Source organism: Xenopus laevis, chromosome 7L, assembly GCF_017654675.1.
Source record: "Xenopus laevis strain J_2021 chromosome 7L, Xenopus_laevis_v10.1, whole genome shotgun sequence".
NCBI classification, from domain to species: Eukaryota; Metazoa; Chordata; class Amphibia; order Anura; family Pipidae; genus Xenopus; species Xenopus laevis.
In genome coordinates this window covers 107,787,169-107,813,549 of record NC_054383.1, presented here as the reverse complement: position 1 = coordinate 107,813,549, position 26,381 = coordinate 107,787,169, and the positions used below count along the sequence as shown (strand labels likewise).

At 39.6% G+C, this 26,381-nt stretch overlaps 2 protein-coding genes across 6 annotated transcripts in view; both read right to left on the bottom strand.

Annotated features, from left to right (window-relative positions):
- The window catches only part of trim28.L (tripartite motif containing 28 L homeolog), a 34,970-nt gene extending 33,556 nt beyond the window's left edge, over nt 1-1,414 (bottom strand). Inside the window, exon 1 of one of the 4 annotated variants that reach the window (XM_018224636.2) lies at nt 903-1,414. In XM_018224636.2, coding sequence (XP_018080125.1) covers nt 903-1,140 — 238 coding nt within the window. In that variant the 5' untranslated portion in view covers nt 1,141-1,414. 4 annotated transcript variants of the gene reach the window in all.
- Nucleotides 1,415-4,421: 3,007 nt separating this feature from the next.
- Nucleotides 4,422-25,097, bottom strand: thap7.L (THAP domain containing 7 L homeolog). Of its 2 annotated transcripts, XM_018226173.2 has the most exons (7): nt 24,861-25,097; nt 22,711-22,817; nt 17,983-18,190; nt 11,017-11,096; nt 10,664-10,819; nt 8,260-8,388; nt 4,422-7,430 (listed from the first exon to the last, which is right to left on the bottom strand). In XM_018226173.2, the coding sequence occupies exons 2-7, from the start codon at nt 22,788-22,790 to the stop codon at nt 6,761-6,763; spliced, it is 1,323 nt and encodes a 440-aa protein (XP_018081662.1). In that variant the 5' UTR covers nt 22,791-22,817; nt 24,861-25,097; the 3' UTR covers nt 4,422-6,760. The 2 variants fall into 2 exon arrangements, with proteins under 2 accessions (XP_018081662.1, XP_041425388.1); XM_041569454.1 differs by lacking the exons at nt 22,711-22,817; nt 24,861-25,097 and adding an exon at nt 19,423-19,684.
- Between the last annotated feature and the right edge of the window lie 1,284 nt (nt 25,098-26,381).

Here is a 26,381-nt window from a genome sequence, read left to right as displayed (position 1 = left end):
ACAGGTTGCAAATTCTCACTTATTAATCAGCCGGAACAGAGAGCATGGGCTCTTCCTGGCATTTCCCTCGGCAGCATGACAGCTTTGTTCTCTTAGTGTGCCGCATGGGCCAGAAACACAGGCTGGGGACCCTATTCTCCTTCCCACACTGAATGGAAGTGCATGGGACTGACTGGGACTACGTGGAAGTGCATGGGACTGACTGGGACTACGTGGAAGTGCATGGGACTGACTGGGACTACGTGGAAGTGCATGGGACTGACTGGGACTACGTGGAAGTGCATGGGACTGACTGGGACTACGTGGAAGTGCATGGGACTGACTGGGACTACGTGGAAGTGCATGGGACTGACTGGGACTACGTGGAAGTGCATGGGACTGACTGGGACTACGTGGAAGTGCATGGGACTGACTGGGACTACGTGGAAGTGCATGGGACTGACTGGGACTACGTGGAAGTGCATGGGACTGACTGGGACTACGTGGAAGTGCATGGGACTGACTGGGACTACGTGGAAGTGCATGGGACTGACTGGGACTACGTGGAAGTGCATGGGACTGACTGGGACTACGTGGAAGTGCATGGGACTGACTGGGACTACGCATGGAAGTGCATGGGACTGACTGGGACTACGCATGGAAGTGCATGGGACTGACTGGGACTATGTGGAAGTGCATGGGACTGACTGGGACTATGTGGAAGTGCATGGGACTGACTGGGACTATGTGGAAGTGCATGGGACTGACTGGGACTATGTGGAAGTGCATGGGACTGACTGGGACTATGTGGAAGTGCATGGGACTGACTGGGACTATGTGGAAGTGGGTGGGCGGCAACAACAACATCACTTGCACGTGTAAAGCCGGAGTAGGTCAGGGCTGCCGCCTCTCTCTCCTCATACCTGAAGCCATGTCTCCACTGTTGCTGGGCAGCTCAGGAGCAGGGGTCGCAGGCGGGAGACAGTCCCGGCACACAGAGTGCAGGCAGGGCAATAACTGGGGTTCCGTGTCCGCCCGCAGTTGGTTTTTGCACACACCGCAGTTCTCCAGTAGCTCCTGCCCGTCCGGTTCCCCGCTTCCTCCATTGCCATTGTCGGTGCTTTGGACGCTCCGCTTGTCACGCGCTGCAGCTACCGACATGTTGGTCAGTCTATCTCTCTTTTTTCCTTTCCAAGGAGCGTGCGCACGAGAAGAATTTCCCGCCTCCGCCGAGAGACTCTATTGTTCTTCTCGCGGCCTACCTGCCGAGCCTCAGCACCGAAATCTCGCGCAACGGGCGGAAGGATACGCACGCACAAACGTCCCACGCTCTCGAAGAGCAAAGACGCGAAATCCTAGCGGAGCAATCAAAAAAAGTGCACGCCCACCAAGATGTTGACGTCAGGAATGGGGGCGGAGCATGGGTTGGGTTAGTGTCCCAGTAAACGTCTAAAGTGCTTGGAAACCGGAGTTATATTTATTGGAGAGACGAGAGAGAGTGTGTGTTAAAGGGCTGGTTTACATTTCACTAAACTTTTAGTATGTTACAGAATTCATAATTCTTATCAACTTTACAATTGGTCTTCAGTATTTATTTTTTTTATAGTTTTTAAGTTATTTTCTTTCTTCTTCAAATGGGGGTCACTGACCCGATCTAAAGAACAAATGCTCAGCAAGGCTACAAATGTATGGTTATAGTTACTTTTTATTACTTATCTTTCTATTCCAGCCCTCTCCTATTCATATTCCAGTCTCTTATTTAAATCAATGCATAGTTGCTAGGCTAATTTGGACCCTAGCAACTAGATGGCTGAAATTGCAAACTGGAGAGCTGCTGAAAAAAAAAACGAAATATCTCAAAAACCATAAATAATAACAAATGAAAACCAATTGGAAATTGTCTCAGAATATCACTCTCTACATCATACTAAAAGTAAATTTAAAGGTGAACAACCCATTTAAGTAGAACAGATTGGATTTAATACACTGCACTCCAAAGCTTCATCTCTTTTCTGGGTACAGACAACTGATATAAGGGTAAAACAAGGTTGTGCCAATAGTTATATGTATGTTCAGACGCCCCGCCCCGCTCTACTTTTTACTTGCAGTTGGTCGTCCATTATGTATATGTTGATTTTGGCCACATCAAGTCTATGAGCCTCCATTTGCTAAGTGGTTTAATAAATGTATTCCTTTAAGATTAAGTTATCAAGATGCGCTGCCTCACAAAACATTGTCATGGGTCATGGCTACTTTGTCACCACTCCTCCTTTAAATGGGTTGTTTACCTTTAAATTAACTTAGTATGATGCAGAGAGTGATATCTGGAGACAAATTGCAGTTTTAATTTTTTATTATTTGTGGTTTTTCAGTTATTCAGCAGCTCTCCAGTTTGTAATTTCAGCAATCTAGTTGCTAGTGTCCAAATTACACTAGCAACCATGCATTGATCAGAATATGACAATGGAATATGATTAGTTGAGGGCCTGAATAGGCAAATGAGTAATCCAGCAGCTCTCCAGCTTTTGATTCCAGAAATCTGGTTGCTAGGGTCCAAATGACCTTAACGACCACACAATTATTTGAATAAGTGGCTGGAATGTTAATAGGGGAGGGCATGAATAGAAAGATGAGTAATAAAGTAGCAATAACAATAAAATTGTAGCCTTACAGACCATTTGTTTTTTCGATGGGGTCAGTGACCCCCATTTGAAAGCTGGAAAGTCAGAGGAAAGAGGCAAATAACTAACACGGAATGTTTTTATGCCTAACATTTTGGCTTGTGGTATAGACATACTGTAAAGTAGATACAGGTATGATACCTGTTATCCAGAATGCTCAGGACCTGGGGGGTTTCTGATAACGGATCTTTCCATAATTTGGATCTTCATACCTGGTCTGCCAGAAAATCATGTAAACATTAAATAAACCTAAGAGGCTGGTTTTGCTTCCAAGAAGGATTAATTATATCTAGTTGGGATCAAGTGTAAGCTACTGTTTTATTATTACAGAGAAATATGAGATATAACAGCAGCTATTAACTTTGCAACACCAACTGCGCTACAAAAACAGTTATTGGGTAGTTTTCCCCCAGTGGGAATCAAATATCTATAAGTACACAATATATTATTCACCTGAGGGGCCCCTCAAAGTGCTGTGCTTTGTTCCCATACCCTATGGGATAGGGTATTTTACCTAAGTGGATTGTAAATAACATTTATAATAGTTTTAATATATTTTTGTAGCACATAGTTAATCATGATTTTCGGGATCTACCGGAATAGAAATGAATGGAGAGTGGCGGAATTTCACTCTAGAGGACTGTGGTGATCTCTAACTTCACTCTATGATAAATATACCCCCTTAGAATTTTGCATGCACAGTATAGTAAGGCTAGTGCCAGACAGGGTTCTTTCTTGGTCTGAGTATAAGTGCAGGCTGAGAAACAGCCGTATCGCTCATCTGCTGTTTTCAGTCTCTGTGCCCAGAGCCACTGTGTCAGCTTGGGTGCAGATACATGGAGCAGATTTCAGAGCTATAATGCATACTCATACGCTTTGGCACCAAAATCCACTCCCCGAATTCTGAAATCAACATTTGGGTGAGTTTTGGCCAGGCAAGTAGACCCAAGGTGTAGATTCTGCCAGGTCCTCAAGCATGGCCCCTCACATTTGGTGATATAATAGTGCTGACCCCTTCCTCATGATTTCAGATAATTCTTGACCTTATCAACACTCTGTTAACTCTGTAGTTACAAAGTTAAGATTATATATTTGGAAAATATAAATAGATGTGGCATGACTAACCACCTAGAAGCTGAAAGCATCTGACAGTTACATGTGGAGCAGAGTGCAACCACTTGTTGGTTATTATCTCTCTCTCTTTAGATATCTATCTGTATCTATCTAAAGACACACATACTAATGTAGCAAAGTATAAAGGTGATATATCTAAACACAGTTTAGAGAACTGTTCATGGGAAACATGAGAAGATGTTCACCTTCAGTCTTAGAAAAACAGTCAAAAATAAAAACAGGTTAAATATAGTTATTATTTCTGGTGGGCTATCTAAAAACAATGGAATTGAAAAAAAAGTATTTGTAACTACCCGTTTAACATTCTGGATGTTCTGTCTGGCCAGACAGAACATCAGGCGATGCTCCGATTACAAGTTCATAATACTAGCAGCATAAAACAGTTAAGATCATGAACACTAAAGACATATCAAGACTTTCTAGGATCAATTTTAGTAGTCTGGATGGATTTTTGTCTTTTTTTAACCAGTGTGGATCATTCATACCTTTACATGGTTTCTTCCTAGGCTATTACAAAAATTATTAAACAGAAAAAAAAAATAAGAAGATGTTCAACGAACACATACAGGTGACATAGTAAAGAACAAAGAGGAATACATAGATTAAAGACACTATTAAAAGGGAAGCTGCATTTATTAAGCTTTATTAAGCACCATCAATCTCTGTTTGGGAGCATTTACATTGTATCCGCTGTTCATATAAGAGATATGAAAATATATTCCCCCGTACTTATACGATACTCCTTTCTTTTGCACATCTTGACATTCTTAGAATTTAGCAACAACGAGCAAACCATTCCAAAAAAGTAAAAGCACAACTAAAAAGGACAAATCCTAATGAAAACATATGGTTATCTAAAACCCTACACGTATGTGTATTAATCCAAAACATTTTTTAAAGTGAAAGAGTCTTTTCTGAGCGTGCAGTGGTCATGTATTAAAGCAAAGGGAGATTATAGCCTAATTTTAAGATTATCTTGGTTTTATTTTCTCTTCAGTGGGCAGTAACATATGCTGTATGGTGCCTAGTGCTTGCAGAGACATTCAACTTTCAGTTATCTATTAGTATGTTATAAAATGTCCTTTCTAGCTGAGGTTCAGCTAGTCTTTTTAATAGTATTTAAATAATTTGCCTTCCTCTTTTGAATCTTTTCAGCTTCAGTTGAAGGTCACTGCCAAAAACCTATTGCTCCATGAGTTAGTTACTTTTTGTGTATTTTTCTATTCACTCCCTCTCCAATTCATTTTCCAGGCTTGTATTCAAACCAATGAATGGCTGCTTGGGTAAAGTGAACCCTAGTAACCATATTGTTTCAAAAATTCCAATCTGCAGAATTGCTGAAAAAAAAAAAAGTACATTTAAAAAAAAAAAAAAAGACCATTTGTAAATTCTCTCAAAATAGTCTACGTCATACTAAAAATTCATTTAAAGGTGAAATACCCCATTCCACACACACACACACACACACACAACACACTGATTTGATGCATATTAAACAGGTCAAAACATTTAACATTATAACATACATTATTACATAACCCAGTGTGTTTTTTGGTCACATATGATTTGATTGGTTTTAAATGCACCAAAAATTTTTATGATGCGTGGAACTGCTTACCTTTTGCATGTTGATATTGATAGATATTGGACTATATTCTAAAAGATGTTGAAAATAATTCAACTTTTGTAAAGAAAAAAAAATGCAGCTCACACAGCCAGATGTGTGGCCAAAAAAAAAAAAAGAGGAAATATTATGGTCACAATAAGCCAGGGCTGGCCAGTTATAAGAGGAGTTGGCTCCTATCTAACGCTGTAATATTTATGAACCTAAATTCCCATCTTCCTCATAAGGTTATAGCTTGCTTCCATTAAAATAAGCCGTCACACACCCCTTCATATACAATAGATAGAAATGAGATGATCAGAAATCAGCTAAACAATAAACCATATTTACAAACATGGCACATTTCTTGTTTAAACAGTACATATATTTTGCAGAAGAATATTTAACGGAGTGAAAATGGTTTAAAGCAGAGACTCAAACGTTTACTGGATAGTAAAAACTGAATAAAATGTTAACATTAAGCATTCCAGGTACAAAGAAAAGTATGCATTCAAATGAACTGAATGTAATCGGATAAATCCAAATGACTGCAATAACAATGAAATATAAGTAGTTTAATCAGGATACCTGTGGATATAACTTGCACACAAAAATAAAGGGGAATTTTGCAAAAATGAAAATTTAATATAAGCTTATACCGATATACTCCTACTCATACTGAAATAAAAAACTTTCTAAATACAATCAATTGAAAATGGTATACCGTTTCTGAAATAATCAATAAGTCTATCTTCATTATTCCTCTCTCAGCATCTGTTTCTCTTCATTCTGTCTTCATTCAGCAGTTGGGTGTCAGATGAATGATCCAATATATGTTATAGGGGGGCTCTCTTTCCTGGTAGATGTATTCAAGCTCACTCTATTAAAATCACCAGACATCATGTCTCTCTACATGCAGAATTTGTGCAAAAGGCAATTATTTTGTTAGATTTTGTTTGTACTGGAATCAGTTATATGAGTGAGCTCTAATACATCTGCTAGGAAAGGAAGACCCCCCCCTATAAGATATATTGGATCCAACTGTCAATGATTATCTGACACCCAACTGCTGCATGAAGACAGAATGAAGAGAAACAGATGCTGAGAGAGGAATAGTGAACATAAACGCGATTATTTCAGAAACAATGCAGAATATTTAATTGATTGTAATTTCTTACGGCAGTATGAGGAAGCTTGTATTTCATTTTAATTTTCGCGATAGTTCGCCTTTAAAAAAAAAAGTCAATGAAATTAGTAAAATGAAGAATAAAGGGAATCTAGACACAACTGACTTGCTGAGAGAACATATTTATGATAAAGCTGTACATGAATTACACCTCCCATGGCTGCTCCTCAGTGAGACTTATACAAAATCATTGATAAGCTGCAGCTCAAACACCTGCAAATGTTCCTTTAGCTTTTCTCTAACATCGGACTGTGCACGTCTTTCTCGCAAGTGTTCCTGTTGTAAAGCAGAAAAGCGAAGTCTCAGTCGCTGCTCCCTACGCCTGCATGCCTCCAGTTGCCTTTGGACTTTACCTAGAGCCTCCAAAGCAGCTTCAGCCCGTCTCTTCCAAAGAAGAGCATTGCCCACATGGTAGCTGTGTTCATTTTGGATGTAGGCACCAGGAGGTTGAGGGAGGCGCAGCATGTACGCTGAAGGAGAGACAGGACAGGAAGGTTCATTTTCCCTTTCTCTGGAATTTTCCACTGGGTCCATTGACATATCTGAAGCCATTTTATCTCTTACAATAGATACTTTCAAGCTACAGTCTGAGATGGGCCCATTAATAGCACTAGAAACCTCCATATCTTCCAAGGTGCCCTCTGGGTGCATCTGGTCAACTGTGGTGGCCACAGCTCCTTCTGCTGGAGCTGGATCGGTTGGAAGATCTATATTTTCAGGGCAGAGTCCATGGAAGTTAACCAAGTCTTGTGTAGGCACTCCATCATACCTTCTGTCATCAAAACATTCTGCAGCAGTTTCATCAGGGTTCCCTGACAGACTTGGATTAACATGCAATGGAAGATTCCTGCAAAGAAAAGTTAGAAACCCATATATGACGTTTTTGAAAGCAATTGAATACTGTACCAAAAAAAGGAAATTCGAGATACAAGCTTTATCTGCATAGGTGCAAAGAAGTGAAGCAGGATACTAAATACACTTTCCCTCTCATCACCAGTAAAACTATCACTCTATACATTTTATTCATAGTGTTGGTCTAGGATTGCTGCTGCCTGCCATTACACCCACTTCTCCAGAAATGTCCTCCTTACAAATGCTAACCATCTCTTAGGGGGTTATTTATCAAAATCCAAATGTATTCCATTATTTTCTGAAATATACTCCGACCAAATCCGTATTTCCCATTATTTATCAATATATTTTGCAGAAAAATTCCAGTTTGGGAAAAAAACGTGAAAATCGTCCGAAAATTCAAATCACACTAATTTTTCTTATTTTCCTCCTAAAAACTTTTTTGGATTTTTCCCCGAAACCTAGTGCAGATCAGGATATCTTCAGGAATTCTCCCATTGAATTATATACAATCTCGGCAGGTCTGAGATGCTGGATTTTCAGATCCTTGGGGTATAAATCCCGAAAAATTAAGAGTTTTTTGTTTTTCACTAAAAATGCATTCAGACATTAATAACCCTCCAAGTGTAGTGTCATGACAGTGCTGAGGAACTTATTTAACCAAGGTAAACATAAGAGGACTTTAAATTTAAATGGATGTATTTAAATGGAGAGTTTAGCTTCTAATATGGGCAGTGGTATACAATACTGAAAGTGTTTTCACTCTTTAATCCAGTTGAGAACATCCAGTAAGAAGAAAAAAAAAAAAACCAGCATTTCATTACCTTTTTCGTTTTCCTTTTGTGTTCTTTGCATTTTTCCTTTTTTGAGTTTTAAGCTTTGCTGCTCTCCGAAGCTTAGCAGACGACAGGAATAATGTTGGAACAGCATCTTCTTTAAGACGATGGTAGCCACTAGGAGACAAATAAAATCAAGGCTACAATACCTTTATAATCCAAGATATTTAATCAACACAATCAACATAATGGGATAACATAAAAACATTAATGTAGAATGCACAGGTTGCTTTGCCAATTTCAGTCTAAATGAAATTCCTAATTACACGTCTATCATTTATCAGTTACTGTATATGTAATATATACTTGGCCCATCTGCTATAGGTCAGCAGAAAATAAAGGTGGCCATACATGGGCCGACAGACAGAGTCGGCAGTTAATTAGCCCGTGTATGGGGCCCTCCAACGGGCTTCTCCGATCAATATCTGTCCGAAAGTCGGGCAGATGTCGATCGGACCAGACAAAAAATCCCGTCGGATCGCGGACCGCATCTGTTCGTTGATGCGGCCCCGCGATCCGACCGCCTGTTTACGCATCGTTATGATCCGATTGTTGGGCCTGCATCAAAAACTTGGAAGTACTTTCACTTTATTGACCCATAAATGTTCAGCATAATCTATGCCAATCATTTTTGGGTATTTCTAAGGAGTTTGTGGAAATCAGTTACAAAGCACTTTAATTACTGGAGACAACAGAGAAATGGGCAAAAAAATTAAGAGATGTTTAATAAAATCATGCATCGTGGAAAATGGCATGGACAATCCAAGGGCTCTTCATCGAAACTGAAATTATGCAGCCCAAGATGCACCAATTCAAATGGGCACTGCTGCATGTCAAAGTAAAACAAAACAGACCAGGCAAACTGGTTGTCTTAAATGTAATGGTCTAATCATTACTGAATGTACCCAGAATGAATATTCAGAATGATAAAAAAAAAAAAAGTTCATTAGACAGGCAAGTGGAGGTGTCCACATCCTTTCCAATCTAATCAGCAGGCCCAAAGACTAGCGACCAAAACAAATTTAGCCATCGACTGAAAAGAAGTGATTAAGCTGTACTGGGTGTGTTATCTCAAAATGTGGTGAGTCACTCCACTAAAAATATGTACATTGTCCAACGAGATCGCACACCATGGTATAAAAGTTTAAAACATTTATTTTGTAAGCATTAAATATAGTCATCCATATGGAGATCTGTGCAACATTTTCGGGTGTATGCTGCTCCCTTTCTCAAGCTGGTCTCCACGCAGTGCTAGAACTACAATTCCCAGAGGCTCGCTTAAGCCCTGTGGCGTCCCTTATGGTCGGGACGACGTTACCTTTGTTCGCAACATCGCAACGTAAATATGCAGCTCTAGCGTGCAGGCGACAACGTCAGCGTGACGGCGCTGTCATGCAGGTGTAATTTCCCTCACCATGGACACCGCGCTGCTGCGCACAAAGGTGACGTCATCCCGACCACATGGGATACCACAGGGCTTAAAGGAAAACTATACCCCCAAAATGAATACTTAAGCAACAGATAGCTTATATCAAATTGAATGACATATTAAAGAATCTTAAACTGGAATATATATTTACATAAATATTGCCCTTTTACATCTCTTGCCTTGAACCACCATTTTGTGACTATCTGTGCTGCCTCAGAGATCACCTGACCAGAAATACTACAATACTAACTGTAACAGGAAGAAGTGAGGAAGCAAAAGACAGAACTCTGTCAGTTAATTGGCTCATGTGACCTTACATGTGGTTTGTATGTGTGCACAGTGAATCGTACGATCTCAGGGGGCGGCCCTTATTTTTTGAAATGGCAATTTTCTATTTATGATTACCCAATGGCACATACTACTAAAAAAAGTATATTATTATAATAATGGTTCATTTACATGAAGCAGGGTTTTACACATGAGCTGTTTTACTCAGTATCTTTTAATAGAGACCTACATTGTTTGGGGGGTATAGTTTTCCTTTAAGCGAGCCTCTGGGAATTGTAGTCCTAGTACTGCATGGAGACCACCTTGAGAAAGGGAGCAGCAAGCACCCGAAACAAACTAGGGATGCACTGGATTCAGGATTCAGGTTTTTTAAGCAGGAGTCGGCCGAATCCTTGTGCCTGGCTGAACCCAATCCTAATTTGCATATCTTAATTAGGGGTGGGAAGAGAAATCACTTGACTTTTTCGTCACAAAACCACAGCATATGCAAATTAAGATTCGGTTCGGTATTCAGCCAAATCTTTCACGAGGGTTTCTGGAATTCGGACGAATCCCAAAAAGTGGATTCGGTGCATCCCTAGAAAAAACTAGTACTGAAATTTCCAAAATGGTGATGGTGTGTGTGTGTAAATCTTAAAATTATATATCTAGGAGGAAATTTAGGTGGAGTCTTACCTTGTTCCAACAACTTCAAAACAGCTTTTCTCAAAATGTTTAGAACAGAAGTATACATAGTCAGAAGAAGGATCCCATAGACCTTTGCCACTAGGGTCTGTGCGCTGGCAATTGGCTATCCAAAGATTTCTCCGGGGATCATCTTTCCTTGGAAGCCTTAAAGAGATATGTAAAGAAATCCGATTCATCATTTGACCATGCTCATTAAGACGCCATATGATGAGCTTAATAAATGGATTTAAGTTGGTTAATTACATGTGACAATATGTGTCACAATATGTGACATTTCCAAAGACGATGAATGACCCACTAACAGAGCTTCCACCCAATAGACATATAAACATTATACTGACCTGTGGAAGGAGATGTTGTTGTTTCTTGTCTGCCTTGAGTCTCGAGTGGTGCAGCCAAGAGCAGAGCAGTGTCTAGGCATCTAGATTACGGCCAAGTGCAGCAAGAGATGAAAGACAAAATGCATTTCCCTGTTTGAAACCACACTTACAAATTCACTTACACTTTAAAAATGAACAAGCCAGACAATAGATAATTATTATAGTCATTGAAAAGAGTCCAAGGAGTGTCCACAAATAAGTTAAATATCAAAATCTGAAAAAAGGGAATTAACCTCCAGGGCTCTATCAATGAATTGAACTGAACAAGATCCAAATAGTTTAACCCTTTAAGTGCCACAGAACGTAGAATCTACGTTCTGTGGAAAAGTAACTTGAAATGCCACAGAACGTAGATTCTACGTTCTGCAGCACTTCCGGGTTCTCGAGCGGAGGAGTGGCTGTTAGAGCCCCTGCTCCGTTCCTCCTCGATCCCCTGCCCCTTGGCAACGAGCAGAGCAGGGGATCGAGTGGCCCCTGGGGCGCGATCGCCCAGGGGCCCCAAAACAGTAGCAGGCACGTGTTACTTATGTGTCCTGCTGCTGCAGCCTGTACTGCGCCATCCAGCTCCGCCCCCACAGCACAGGGACAGGGGATTCACGTCGCAGATGTCTTCCTGGGGCCCTTCCAGATCGTCTGCAACAGTCTCCAGCGACTTTTTCAGGTTAGTGCAACAATTACACACACAAACACACCAACACACACTTATTACAGTAATACACACTTAGATTCACACTTACACATACATTTTTGGGAATTGGGGGGGTCACTTACACTCACTGCACTCACACACATGTGCACACGCACACACGCGCACATAACATGTAATTTACCAATTGTACACACGCACATACATGGCATTATGGCTTTTTTTTTTTTCCCTTATCGCGTCGTCTCTTTTTTTGGCTGAAAAAAATGTTTTATTGCCATTACGAATAGCGTATTCACTAACCGTACTGTGCAATACCTTTTGTATGTTATTTCGATGATTATATTGCAATTTTGGGTATTTTGGTGCATTTTATTGAATTTTTAGCCATTTTATTGCATTTTCAGCTCTGCATATGTTGTGTTCACTTGTTTCTAGCCGTATAACCTATTTGGCCCAGCTAAAATATTCAAACTGTGATTCTGATGGCCGATAACACTAGTCTGGAAAAAAAAACATTGATTTTTGTGGTTTTATTGGATTCTTTTGCATTTCACTCTTTACTGCCTTATTTTGTTTTGCCTTGTAAATTTTATCTACTGTATATCCATTTGGGGGTCTCTGTGCGCCACATAGTTTGGTATATCTATGCATATTGGGCATCAAAGTTTTCAGTAGACCCCTGGCGTTCATATTTAGGATGTTTTATGCTGATACGTTATGAAATGTGGGGCATATAATGGGGTAAAATTTAAGCTTTGTGACGATTTTCAGAAATTTGATAAAAACTGTTACATTCAGCATTGATTTGCAGTTTGGCAGTTTGCAGTAGAAACACATACAGTATTTATAAATATTGGATTCGTCAGAATGTGTACTTTCTGAAAATATATGGTTTTCTGGGGTCTCTGTACTGTTAGGGGGTCTAATGTCGCATAATACACACACCGGGTGGTTATATTGCAGCAGCCAGCGCGTCAGCCGTGAAAATGTATATACACTATTGTCATTTGGGGGTCTCTGTGCGCCACATAGTTTGGTATATCTATGCACATTGGGCATCAAACTGTTTAGTAGACCCCTACATTTATATTTAGGATGCTTTCTGCTGGTAATGATACATGGACAATACGATGCTGGAAAGTTGAAGCTTTGAGGCAATTTTCAGATATTTCACAAAAACCGTCAATTTTGGGAAAGCCTTGCGACTCAGTAGTTTGGAGCAGAAAGGCATGGGTACCCATTTTAGATTCTGTAGAATGTGTACTTTCCAAAAATGTATGGGTTTGGGGGATATATTGGGACATATATTTCTGTGTTTTTACCCCACAAAAATGGGACATATATTTCTGTGTTTTTACCCCACAAAAATGCAGTCAATGTGTTGATTTTTCATTAGCTGAAGTTACCCACAGGACTATTTGTATGCGCTAACTTCATTTTGAGGCCTCTAAATGCCAGATACTTTGGTAAACCTATGAACAATGGCCACCAAACTGTTTAGAGGAACCCTGGCAAACATATTTAGGGTGCTTTTTCTTGGTGCGTAACGATACATGTGTGATATGGTGCCGAGAAGTTGAAGCTTTGAGGCAATTTTCAGATATTTCACCAAAACCGACAATTTTGGGAAAGCCTTGCGACTCAGTAGTTTGGAGCAGAAAGGCATGGGTACGCATTTTAGATTCTGTAGAATGTGTACTTTCCAAAAATATATGGGTTTGGGGGGGGTAAACATATATTTCTGTGATTTTACCCCACAAAAATGCAGTCAATGTGTTGATTTTTCATTAGCTGAAGTTATCCACAGGACTGTTTGTATGCGCTAACTTCATTTTGGGGCCTCTAAAAGCCAGATACTTTGGTAAACCTATGAACAATGGCCACCAAACTGTTCGGAGGAACCCTGGCAATCATATTTAGGGTGCTTTTTCTTGGTGCGTAATGATACATGGGTGATATGGTGCTGGGAAGTTGAAGCTTTGAGCCAATTTTCAGATATTTCACCAAAACCGACAATTTTGGGAATGCCTTGCAACTCAGTAGTTTGGAGCAGAAAGGCATGGGTACCCATTTTAGATTCTGTAGAATGTGTACTTTCCAAAAATATATGGGTTTGGGGGGTAAACATATATTTCTGTGTTTTTACCCCACAAAAATGCAGTCAATGTGTTGATTTTTCATTAGCTGAAGTTACCCACAGGACTATTTGTATGCGCTAACTTCATTTTGAGGCCTCTAAATGCCAGATACTTTGGTAAACCTATGAACAATGGCCACCAAACTGTTTAGAGGAACCCTGGCAATCATATTTAGGGTGCTTTTTCTTGGTGCGTAACGATACATGTGTGATATGGTGCCGAGAAGTTGAAGCTTTGAGGCAATTTTCAGATATTTCACCAAAACCGACAATTTTGGGAAAGCCTTGCGACTCAGTAGTTTGGAGCAGAAAGGCATGGGTACGCATTTTAGATTCTGTAGAATGTGTACTTTCCAAAAATATATGGGTTTGGGGGGGTAAACATATATTTCTGTGATTTTACCCCACAAAAATGCAGTCAATGTGTTGATTTTTCATTAGCTGAAGTTATCCACAGGACTGTTTGTATGCGCTAACTTCATTTTGGGGCCTCTAAATGCCAGATACTTTGGTAAACCTATGAACAATGGCCACCAAACTGTTCGGAGGAACCCTGGCAATCATATTTAGGGTGTTTTTTCTTGGTACGTAATGATACATGCGTGATATGGTGCTGGGAAGTTGAAGGTTTGAGGCAATTTTCAGATATTTCACCAAAACCGACAATTTTGGGAAAGCCTTGCGACTCAGTAGTTTGGAGCAGAAAGGCATGGGTACCCATTTTAGATTCTGTAGAATGTGTACTTTCCAAAAATATATGGGTTTGGGGGGTAAACATATATTTCTGTGTTTTTACCCCACAAAAAATGCAGTCAATGTGTTGATTTTACAGTAGCTGAAGTAAAGTCCTGAACAATTTGGATGTGCTAACTTCATATTGGTGTCTCTAAATGCCAGATACTTTGGTAAACCTATGCATAATGGGTATCAAACTGTTCAGTGGACAATTTCATATTTCAGGTGCTTTTTCTTGGTACCTAATATAGTTTGGGATATGCGGTGCAGCAAAATAAAACCTTTGAAATGATTTTTCAGAATTTTGAATTTTTTTTTAGAAAAACCGCTATGTTCAGACAAGCTTTTATGTTTGGTAGTTGGGAGTAGAGAGACATAGTTACCCATTTTGTAATCGGCAGAATGTGTACTTTTCAAAAATGTATGGTTTTCTGGGGTAAACCTACGGTTTCAGGATTTTTTGCCTTGGAATCTAAAGCATGCTGTTTTCTGCCTTAGTGCTTTCAAAATTCGGTAATATACTGCAGGGAGTTTTTGCTGTACAATCCTAAATCTCCCTAAAACTATACATATCTGGTATTGGCACTTTCGAGAGACATACGGCTTTCCAAATCAGTTGGATTTTCATCCGTAAAAAGAAATATTTTTCTGGTATAAATTGATATACGATGAAAAATGGTAATTTTTCATTTTTTTTTGGTATTTAGCACTATAAATTTTTTTTGCACAGGTGGAAATACATGAAAACTCAGGCAGATTTAGAAAGCTCAGTTTCTACCGAAAAAAAGAATGTATAGTTTTCCTAGGTAAACTATAGGTTTCCCCTCAGAAAATGCCCCTAAAGTGCGAGAGCACAAAATGTTTCAAAAACGGCTGGCATTTCGCATAACCAAAATGTGAAATTCTACTGGCACTTAAAGGGTTAAAACAAATTAAAAAACAAACAAGGTGCAGCAAATGGGAGGAGGGATCCCTCTCCTAAATTATTTCACCCCACCACCTGCCTTATATTAAAGCAGGTGGGAAGAACAAATCATGTATATGGCCGCTGCAGCTGTGGGACAGACCGCTGGGTCTATGAGAATAATAACATTTTAGTAGTTAGGCACACATCTATGCCAATAATTATATCCAGTGGTTAATGGTCACACAGCTGATAAGGCACTAAGCTGAAATAGTAAAAAGTGTTGTATACAACAGAAAATGGAACTTAGGCGCTGTCCAAAATATTGTGAGGTTACAGGATTGTCCCAATACTGTGAGCACTAGATCTTTCTCAAAAGACAGTTCCACAATGTGAATAGATAGCGCTGTATACAATGTATATGCTGTAAAACCGCAATGGGATCTGTATATTGAAGATACTGACAGGTAATGTTGGGAGTCCAGGTGTAAAAGTCCAGCGACTTCCTTAGTGATTTAGCAATCGCGATCAATGTCCTGTCCCACTCCCACACAATATAGGTAAGTATACAGACCGTACTCCTACATGTGTGCCTAACTAATAAAATGTTATTATTCTCATAGACCCAGCGGTCTGTCCCACAGCTGCAGCGGCCATATACATGATTTGTTCTTCTGTTAAATTTTGCCTTTTTAAACTATTTGGATCTTGTTCAATTCATTGATAGAGCCATGGAGGTTAAGTCCCTTTTTTCACATTTTGATATTACACTTACAAATTCAACATCACTAAGCCCCAAGAAGTCATTAGCACCCACCACCAATTGATATTTTCTGGATAGCCACACAGTCTGAATAGATCTCCCATTAGGTCACAGATCAACCAGTGCAGAATGTTTCAGAATATAAGAAATACATAGGGTTGGTTCACCTCTGAGTTTACTTTTAGTATAAAATGGACAGTGATATTGTGAAACAATTTGCAATAGGGTTTTATTTGTATTATTTGCGGTTTTTGAGATTTATTTTATCTTTTTATCCAGCAGCTCTCCAGCTTGAAATTCCAGAAATGTGATTGCTAGGGTCCAAATTACCCTAACAACCACACACTGATTTGAATTAGTGGCTGGAATATGAACAGAAGAGGGCCTGAATAGAAAGAAGAGTAATACAAAGTAGCAATAACGATAAATTTGTAGCCTTACAGAGAATTTGTTTTTAAATGGGGTCAGTGACCCCCCCCCATTTGAAAGATGGAAAGAGTCAAAAGAAGTCAAACAATTAAAAACTATAAAAAAGAAAAAATGAAAAGTTGCTTAAAATTAGCCATTCTATAACATACTAAAAGTTACTTCAAGGTGAACCACCCCTTTAAATCAAACAATAAACAAAACCTAGGCAAGACAAAAGGTACATGAGAAAACTCCAGCGATCCTGTAGCAATGACAACATAAGATTATAATATAACAACATTAAGAGATAGAAGGAAAGATATAATGTTGAGACACATCTGAGATATTGGAGCAAGAGAATGTTATAAAATCTGTACTGTGATGAAGGGACACTGCACCTCCATTTTTATTTTTTCGATGGATTTGGGATATAAAAATATATCCATTCCCCCCCCCATTAAGTTTTTACTGACCCCGCATGTAGTTTTAGCCTTGCCTAATCAGCCACTCTTAATCAGGATGACTAGCAGCAAGCTTCAATATTACCTCCTACAGACCTCCTTGTGTGTTCTAATTCCACAAGATGACAATGAGGATTGGTCTAGAACAGAGGTCCACAATCTTTGTTACCTGTGAGCCACATTCGAATGTTAAAAAAGTTGAAGAGCAACAGAAGGCATGAAAAAAGTTCCTTTGAGTGCCAATTATGGACTGTAATTGACTACTGGTGGCCCCCAGGGTCGGATTGGGGGGGGGCATCGGGGCTGCTGTCCCAGGGCCACCCTGCGCTGTGCCCTAGTCAAATTTGACAGTTGTGAATATAAAATTTTTTTTAATTTTCAATTCGACCCTTGATAAATCTTCCCCTTAGTATCTACTGCGGTATATAAATGGCGTAAGGGAGACCAGAAGGCTATCAGGATTTAACTCAAGTCCCAAAGAACCTGCTATAGGAAAGATTTTATTATCATGGTGCCTTTAAGATCAATAAAGCATTAAAGTATAACCCCTTTCCCAAAATGAATTAAAAATGTGCTGAACTTGCTTTCTACCTATTTTAATAAAGAAATATGTATGCTTTTGTTATATCTTTCACTAAACAGGGCAAAGACTGAAAATGGAGTCAACAAAGAAACCCACTGTATAATAAGCGAGTGCTCCTAAGGATGTAGCTGGGGGAACTGATGTTTGTTCCCAGCGGAATGCAACTTTAATTTCAATATCAGATTTTGCCCTCTACATGCTATGAATAACAAAAACCATACATATTCCCTAATTAGTAGTTAAAGCATGTTCAGCACAAGCACTAATGCTGAAAAATGTAAAATGACCTTTGAGTAGTTGAGTGTTGAAAATACTGTTGGCACCGCACTGTCCCGCAGCCGTACAGTCTGTCCGGTCCGGTCAAATTGTGTATTGTTAAAGTGCTGGGAACAGAGAGAGCTGTGAATGGAAGGAGTCCAGTCCGTTCCCACAGCAGCATGAGAATGGGTCACAGCAGTAATCCAAAGTTGCCTGCGAGCTTGTTCTTTTGGAAACCTACAGGGAAGATCAAGAAGAAATCACTTTATAAATTCAGCTCCGTTTCCAGCTATAAAAAAAAACAAAAAAACTTTAGGGACCCATTTATTAAACCTCGAATTTTTCTGGTCAAGTTTTTAAAGGAAAAACTCCAATTTTTAGAGGGGAAAAAAACCTCAGAAAATACTCCATCTCAAACCTGTCGAGGTCATGTCGAAGTCAATGGCAGATGTCCCTAAAGTTGTTTCTTGACAACGTGATCTGCGCTGGTTAATCTAATAAAGTCGGGGTTTTCGTCCGATAAAGTCGATTAAGTCCACTAAAGTCTAATAAAGTCGAGTTTTCGCGGCAAGAATTTGATGAAGTCGAGTTTTTGGAGCGTCAATCATATGATTTGAATTGACACACAAATTTGTCGCACCAACTTTTTCAAGAATAATTGATAAACGAGTTCAATTCGTTGATGGGAGTTTGGCGACTTTGTTTTTAATAAAAAATTCGAGTTTTAGTAAATAACCCCCTTAGTGTTCTGTTTTCTATAGAGCAATGCAGGACATTCATCATAGCTATACAAGGTACTTCCTATATGAATCATGTCACAGCTTGGCAGTAAAGCAAGAGAGGTGATATTAAAGGTCAGCAATATCCAGACTACCAGCTGCTTCTGAATGTCAGCTCCCATTATCTTTAGCAAGCGAGTGTAGTTACAGTTGTAAAGCAAGAGTTGTGATACCTATAAGAAATAATTATATGGCCTAGTATTTGTGGTGCCAGCACATCCTTAGTGTGTTTAATGTCAACTACAGCAGTCGGCTGCTCTCAAGAGATTTCAAAAAAATCCACCAACTCTATGCCTTATAAGTGCATCACTCAAAAAAATAATGTAGAAAAGGCATGTATACTAGGTAGGATATGCATATTAAAATCTAGTAGTAAATACATTTTAAAATTTTGTCTACCACGTGATATGTGGCAGAGAACTTGTATTTTCAAAAATGTAAAATCTGTATCGGCTGCATGATTTTATGTTGTGGTGTGGGTAGATTGTCTCATCTCCTGACAGCAGCCACTAATGCAGTTAAGATTTAATGAAAATATAAATGGCCTCTTCTTTCTACACTTTATTCTGAAGCTGGAGGAAGTAAATAGCCGCACCTGGTTAATTCTGTTTTTGTGGAACTAACATTAAACACATTTATGGCCTGCCCAAAAGCCCTGTTGAAATGTTAAAACACAAAGAACAAAAATACCAGAGGCGTAGGTTGTGGGCTGCATCAAGTTGTGTCATGACCTCCTGTATAATTCATCTGCAGGCCTGGAAGCTGAACACTCTGAACACTGCCTGGAGAACTAATCAGACTAGCAGACCACAAACAGTGAAAAATCAGCAAAATAAATTGGTTTGGGGTCACAGCCTTTTTTTTCAGGGGGGCTCTGGAAGTCAGTTTCACAGTGACAGAGGTTGTACTTCAAGGGATACACTTATGGGAAAACATGTTTTTTTTTCAAAATGAATCAGTTAATAGTGCTGCTCCAGCAGAATTCTGCACTGAAATCCATTTTTCAAAAGAACACTTGTGCTCTGATAAACTTCAATCACTCTTTAGGGCTATTCCACACGGGGAGATAGCGACGCGTTTGCGGTCGTGGCGACAAAGCGCCGCGACAGTCGCCGCGACCGGCGCAGGCGACAGTTTTGTATGGGCGCCTATGTAAAAACGCCTGTGCTAACCACACGAGGCGATGCGCTTTTCAACAGTCGCCTGAAAATGCCTCGCCAGGCTTTTTCAGGCGACTGTTGAAAAGCGCATCGCCTCGTGTGGTTAGCACAGGCGTTTTTACATAGGCGCCCATACAAAACTGTCGCCTGCGCCGGTCGCGGCGACTGTCGCGGCGCTTTGTCGCCGCGACCGCAAACGCGTCGCTATCTCCCCGTGTGGACTAGCCCTAACTGCAAGTTGGAGTGATATCACCCCCTGCCTCCCCCCCCCCCAGCAGCCTAACAACAGAACAATGGGAAGGTAACGAGATAGCAGCTCCCTAAAGGTGGCCATAGACTCACAGATAATATCGTACAAAACAAATTTTCGTCCGATATTTGTTGCGTGTATGGTGGAAAAAGAGCCGACCGATATCGACAGAAGATTTGGATATCGATCAGGCTGGACGGAAAATTTTGATCGGGTGCTTTTGAAGGGACCCAAACATTGCCTATTGTTAGTGCTGAATCATCAGATACAGGTAGAATTCTATTGTTTCTTCCCGTATATCTGACGATTCAGCTCTACACGTGTGTATTGAAGCGAACGATCTTTCTTGGAAAGATCTTTTCCAAGAAAGATCGTAATTGTTACGTCTATGGCCACCCTAACACAAGATAACAGCTCCCTGGAAGATCTAAGAACAGCACTTAATAGTAAAAACCTAATCCCACTGAGACTGGTTCAGATACATTAAGTAGGAGAAATAACAGCCTGCCAAAAAGTAGTTCCATCCTAAAGTGTTGTCACAAGTCACATGACCGGGGCAGTTGGGAAACTGACAATATGTCGAGCCCTGTGTCAGATTTCAAAATTGTATATAAAAAAATATGTTTTTTCTTTTGAGAAATGGATTTCAGAGCAGAATTCTGCCGGAGCAGCAATATTAACGGATGCGTTTTGGAAAAAACATGTTTTCCCATGACAGGATCCCTTTAACAACACGTCCCAACCATAAGTCAAGAATCCTTGGCCAAAGTAAGTGGCAAAACTGTAAATTATTTGCTAAATGGCCATGAAACAATTACAAATTATAAAGACCAATCTTAAAAAAATCTCCATGTGCGATGGAAAATCAAGAACAGATCATTTTCAAGTCCAAATTGACTTTAAACAGATGTGCATAGTCCTAACAACATTCACTTTTGTTGCTCCAAACCAAAGTACAGGTATGGGATCTGGTATGTGGAATCCAGTTTTCCAGAAAGCTCCAAATTACAGGAAGACCATCTCCCATAGACTCCATTTTATCCAAAAAAAATTCAACTTTTTCCAAATTATTTCATATCTCTCTGTAATAATAAGACAGTAGCTTGTACTCCAAAACGAAGATATAATAAATACTTACTGGAGACAAAACCAGCCTATTGGGTTTATTTAAAGGGATACTGTCATCGGAAAACATGTTTTTTTTCAAAACGCATCAGTTAATAGTGCTACTCCAGCAGAATTCTGCACTGAAATCCATTTATCAAAAGAGCAAACAGATTTTTTTTATATTCAATTTTGAAATCTGACATGGGGCTAGACATTTTGTCAATTTCCCAGCTGCCCCCAGTCATGTGACTAGTGCCTGCACTTTAGGAGAGGAATGCTTTCTGGCAGGCTGCTGTTTTTCCTTCTCAATGTAACTGAATGTGTCTCATTGGGACATGGGTTTTTACTATTGAGTGTTGTTGTTAGATCTACCAGGCAGCTGTTATCTTGTGTTAGGGAGCTGTTATCTGGTTACCTTCCCATTGTTCTTTTGTTTGGCTGCTTGGGGGGAAAAGGGAGGGGTGATATCACTTCAACTTTCAGTACAGCAGTAAAGAGTGATTGAAGTTTATCAGAGAACAAGTCACATGACTTGGGGCAGCTGGGAAATTGACAATATGTCTAGCCCCATGTCAGATTTCAAAATTGAATATAAAAAAATCTGTTTGCTCTTTTGAGAAATTGGTTTCAGTGCAGAATTCTGCTGGAGCAGCACTATTAACTGATTCATTTTGAAAAAATTTTTTTCCCATGACAGTATCCCTTTAATGTTTAAATGACTTTATAGACTTAAGGTATGGAGATCCAAATTACAGAGAGACCCATTATGCAGAAAAGCATAGGTCCTGAGCATTCTGGATAACAGGTCCCATACCTTTAATAAAATCAGCAATAACAAACTTTACATAAAATAGAAAATACATTTATATAGTATGTGTCTAAAAATAAGGGGGGCATGATTGTACAAATCAGGAGCTGTTCACCTTTGAGTTAACGTAATTATGATATAGGGAGCGATATTCTGAGACAATTCGCAGTTGGTTTTGATTTTTTATTATTTGTGGCTTTTGAGTTATTTATCTTTTTATTCAGCAGCTCTGCAATTTGTAGTTTCAGCAATCTGGTCGCTATGGTTCAACTTGCCTTAGCAACTGGGCATTGATTTTGAATAATAGACTGGGATATGAATAGGAGAGGGCCTGAATAAAAAGATGAACAATAAAAGTAGCAATAACAATAAATTTATAGCCTTACAGAGCATTTGTTTTTTAGATGGAGTCAGTGACCCCCCTTTTGAAAGTTGGAAAGAGTCAGAAGAAAAAGGCAAATCATTCAAAAACTATTAAAAATAAATAATGAAGAGCAACTGAAAAATTGCTTCGAATTGTTCATTCTATAGTATACTAAAAGTTAATTTAAAGGTGAACCACCCCTTTAATGTAAACCTAATAAATCTAATCCAAAAGGTGTGTTATTATAGAGAATACTATAGATAGTTAGAGCACATTACTACATACATACCGATGGAAAGTTATACCCTTGCGCTTGTTTAGTGCCGTCTGACGGTTGACGCAGTTAGCAGCGGAACATGATCGCACCATTTCGTAGTTTTCAGCTAAGGATCTTGTCTAACCCAAACAATAAGTGAGGGAAATAAAAGAAAACATAATTGTAATATTTGGATGGCTATTAAAACATTTTGAATGACTTGTTTATGCAGGTTGCCAGATATTGGCAAAGTCTATACTTTGCCAGATCCAATCAGGGATAACCAAATCTGGGAAGAAATGCAATCCATGCTGTTATTATAGCTCACTTTAGGAACATCACTGATATTGTGGAACAATCTGCAATTAATATTATTTTCCTATGTTTCACCGCAACAGGAAAAGTCAGCGAACAGCTCAGAGAACGTGGAAAATTAGAGTGAACAGGACACACCAGTCTTAGCAAAAAAAGTTGATCTTTTATTCCATAACTTAATAATGCAGGCTAAAGAACCTAACTTGCTTCAACCCCTAAAAATGCTGTCTAAATCAAAAATTTTGCGCGTGCCCCTGATGAAGACCCCCTTTTTGGGGTTTGTTCCATGTGCACTATATGGGGGCTGACAGGTAGCTGCCAAATAGTGAGCACCTAGCATTTGAATAATTTAGATATGGTGTGCCGAACTCATCCATGATTATACTCCGAGAACCTGGAAGCAGCGGATAAAAAATTTTTTGCACCCGATACAGTCTGCAGCTCTCCAGCTGGTCAGCCAGCCGCTTTCAAATGTAACCATCACCAGACAGTAACATTAAATGCCTTTAAATAAATGGAAAAAATGTCAGCAGAAATATTTCTGCGCACGTATTGAAGGAAGTCGACTCAAATAAGAAAAAAGAAACCTTTAAGTATGATGTAGAGAGTGATATGCCAAGACAATTTGCAACTGGTTTCCATTTTCTTTTTAAATTCTTTGTGGTTTTTGAGTTTTTTATCTTTTTATTCAGCAGCTGTCCAGTTGGCAATTTCAGCCAGCTGGTTACTCGGGTCCAAATTACCCTAGCAACCACCCATCGATTTTAACAAGATGCGGAAATATGAATAGGAGAGGGTCTGAATCAAGGAGTAGCAATAACAATAAGGGGCACATTTACTTAGGGTCGAATATCGAGGGTTAATTAACCCTCGAATTCGACCCTCGAGGTAAAATCCTTCGACTTCGAATATCAAAGTCGAAGGATTTACCGCAAATCCTACGATCGATCGTAGGAAAAATGGTTCAATCAAACAATGAAATCCTTCTAATTGAACGATTCAAAGGATTTTAATCCATCGATCGAAGGATTTTCCTTCGATCAGAAAAAGCTTAGAAAACTTATGGGGAAGGTCCCCATAGGCTAACACTGTAGCTAAGGTGGCGAAGTAGGTAGTTGAAGTTTTTTTAAAGAGACAGTACTTCGACTATCGAATGGTCGAATAGTCGAACGATTTTTAGTTCGAATCGTTCAAGTCGAAGTTGTAGTCGGAGGTCGAAGTAGCCTATTCGATGGTCGAAGTACCCAAAAAAAAAAAACTTAGAAATGCGAAGTTTTTTTTACTTCGAATTCTTCACTCAAGCTTAGTAAATGTGCCCCTACATGTGTAGCCTTACAGAGCATTTGTTCTAGATGGGGTCGGTGACCCCCCCATTTGAAAACTGGAAAGTGGCATAAGTCAAATAAAGCAAAAACTATTAAAAAAAGGTATTGGAAAGTTGTTTATAATTGACCATACTATAAAATACTAAAAGGTGAAGCACCCGTTAAATATCAGCCCCTTTGCTGCTAAGTGTTGCCATCCTGATTACTCTGCACCCCCCCCCCCCCCCACAGGAATCTGCTGACATTGGTGCAGACAGGAGGGAGTGTAGAAGGAACCAAAACAACAGCAGGACTGCAAAGCTTCCATTTTATTTCTATAGCTGATTATTCATTCCAGGCCCCTGGTTGTTCTGCTAAGACAATAACCTCCCATAAAAATCAAAACCAATTGCAATTTTCCTTGGAATTCTGAAGGCTGCACAGGGCTACACGTCCATTTTTAAGCAGTGAGTTGCTTTACTTGGTGGACATGAAATAGAATACGTCATGTTAGCCAGCCCACACCATTTCTTCCAACCCAGCACAGCTGCAAAACACATTTACCTTGTAGTTTCTATCGTCATATAAGGACCGTAAGACTCAACTTCTGGCTAAACTGCAAACTACCTCCCAACTGTCCCGCCTTTCGCGGGACAGTCCCGATTTTCATAACACAGCCCGCAGCCCCGGACCGCTGTTTAAATATCCCGCATCGCCGTTTCGATGGCCAGCTCCTGGGCTCCAGCCGGCCTACTTTCCAAGGATTCCGTCACACTCTCGCGAGACGTGGTTGTGACGTACCGACGACAAACTATATAAGCGTGAGACGGCGCGCAGCCACTTGGTGGCGTGACGAGTAAATCGATAGCTGTATAGCAGTCCAAATATTTGTCACACTTATACAAGTTCATAGGAACGATTGGACGTGTATGTTTAGGTTACGGAAAGCCGTATGGGACAATTTACAGTTTTCTTTTCTATGCGCAGCGTTCCCTGTATTTTGTCAAAGTGCTTACCTCCCAACTGTCCCCTTTTCGGAGGGACAGTCCCTCTTTTGACAGCTCAACCCGCAGTCCCTCATTTGTACTGGAAAGTCCCTATTTTCTCTGCACTGAACAGCCAGAAAAAGAAACAAAGTTTCTCACTTAATTGGCTTTTAACAGAGAGCACAGAACAACTAACGGGTGCAAATAAGATACTTTGTAACAATTTTGAGGCACAAAAAAAAACTGTTTAGATAAGGAGAATTATTTTCAAACTTTCAGAACCTGCCAAGTTTTGTAAAATGAACATGGTAATTAGGGGGTGTGGCCACAGAAAGGAGTGTGGTCAAAAAATGTCGCTGCGCTACGTGCAGAAAAAAAATTTGTCCCTCTTTTTACTTCCAAAATGTTGGGAGGTACGTAAGAGTATAGTTAAATAGAGGTTCTTTACCAATAATGTATGTATGTGACTTTTGGTTTGCGTAATTGTTTTGAACCACGCCCCCTAATTACCATTTTTGGTTAGTTATTATATTAAATTACAAAATTATACAAAATTACAAAATTTGGTTAGTTATTAAAGTTTGAACACACTTTTGTGGTTTTTATGTGGTATTACAGTTTTGCTAATGAAAGTGAATTGCCTGTTAAGCTGTGAGTCTTAGTTCTTATCTTATCTAAAACTGTTAAAAAACTATCTTAAGTATCTACTCTGGGCTCTCTGTCAAGAGCCAATTAAGATAGACACTTTGTATCTTTTTCTGGATGTTCAGTAGGAGATGAAAGAGAAACTCTGGACATATCAGTATAAATCCGGGACTGTGGGTTGAGCTGTCAAAAGCGGGACTGTCCCACTCAAAACAGGACAGTTGGGAGGCACAGCCTACAAGTGAATTGAAAATGTATGATATTACCTCCCCAAGCTGAAGGTCTGGGGCTTGAGCACCTGGACCCCCTGTTAGTATTGAAAAGTGTATCTTACTGCTTACAAGTCTACAATACTGGATACTCTTTCCCCTACTCCCCATTTCCCTTGTTACCCCTTTAATATTATGCTCTTAAGCATTCCCCCGATTTCTGGTGATTTTCGTGATTTCTGAAG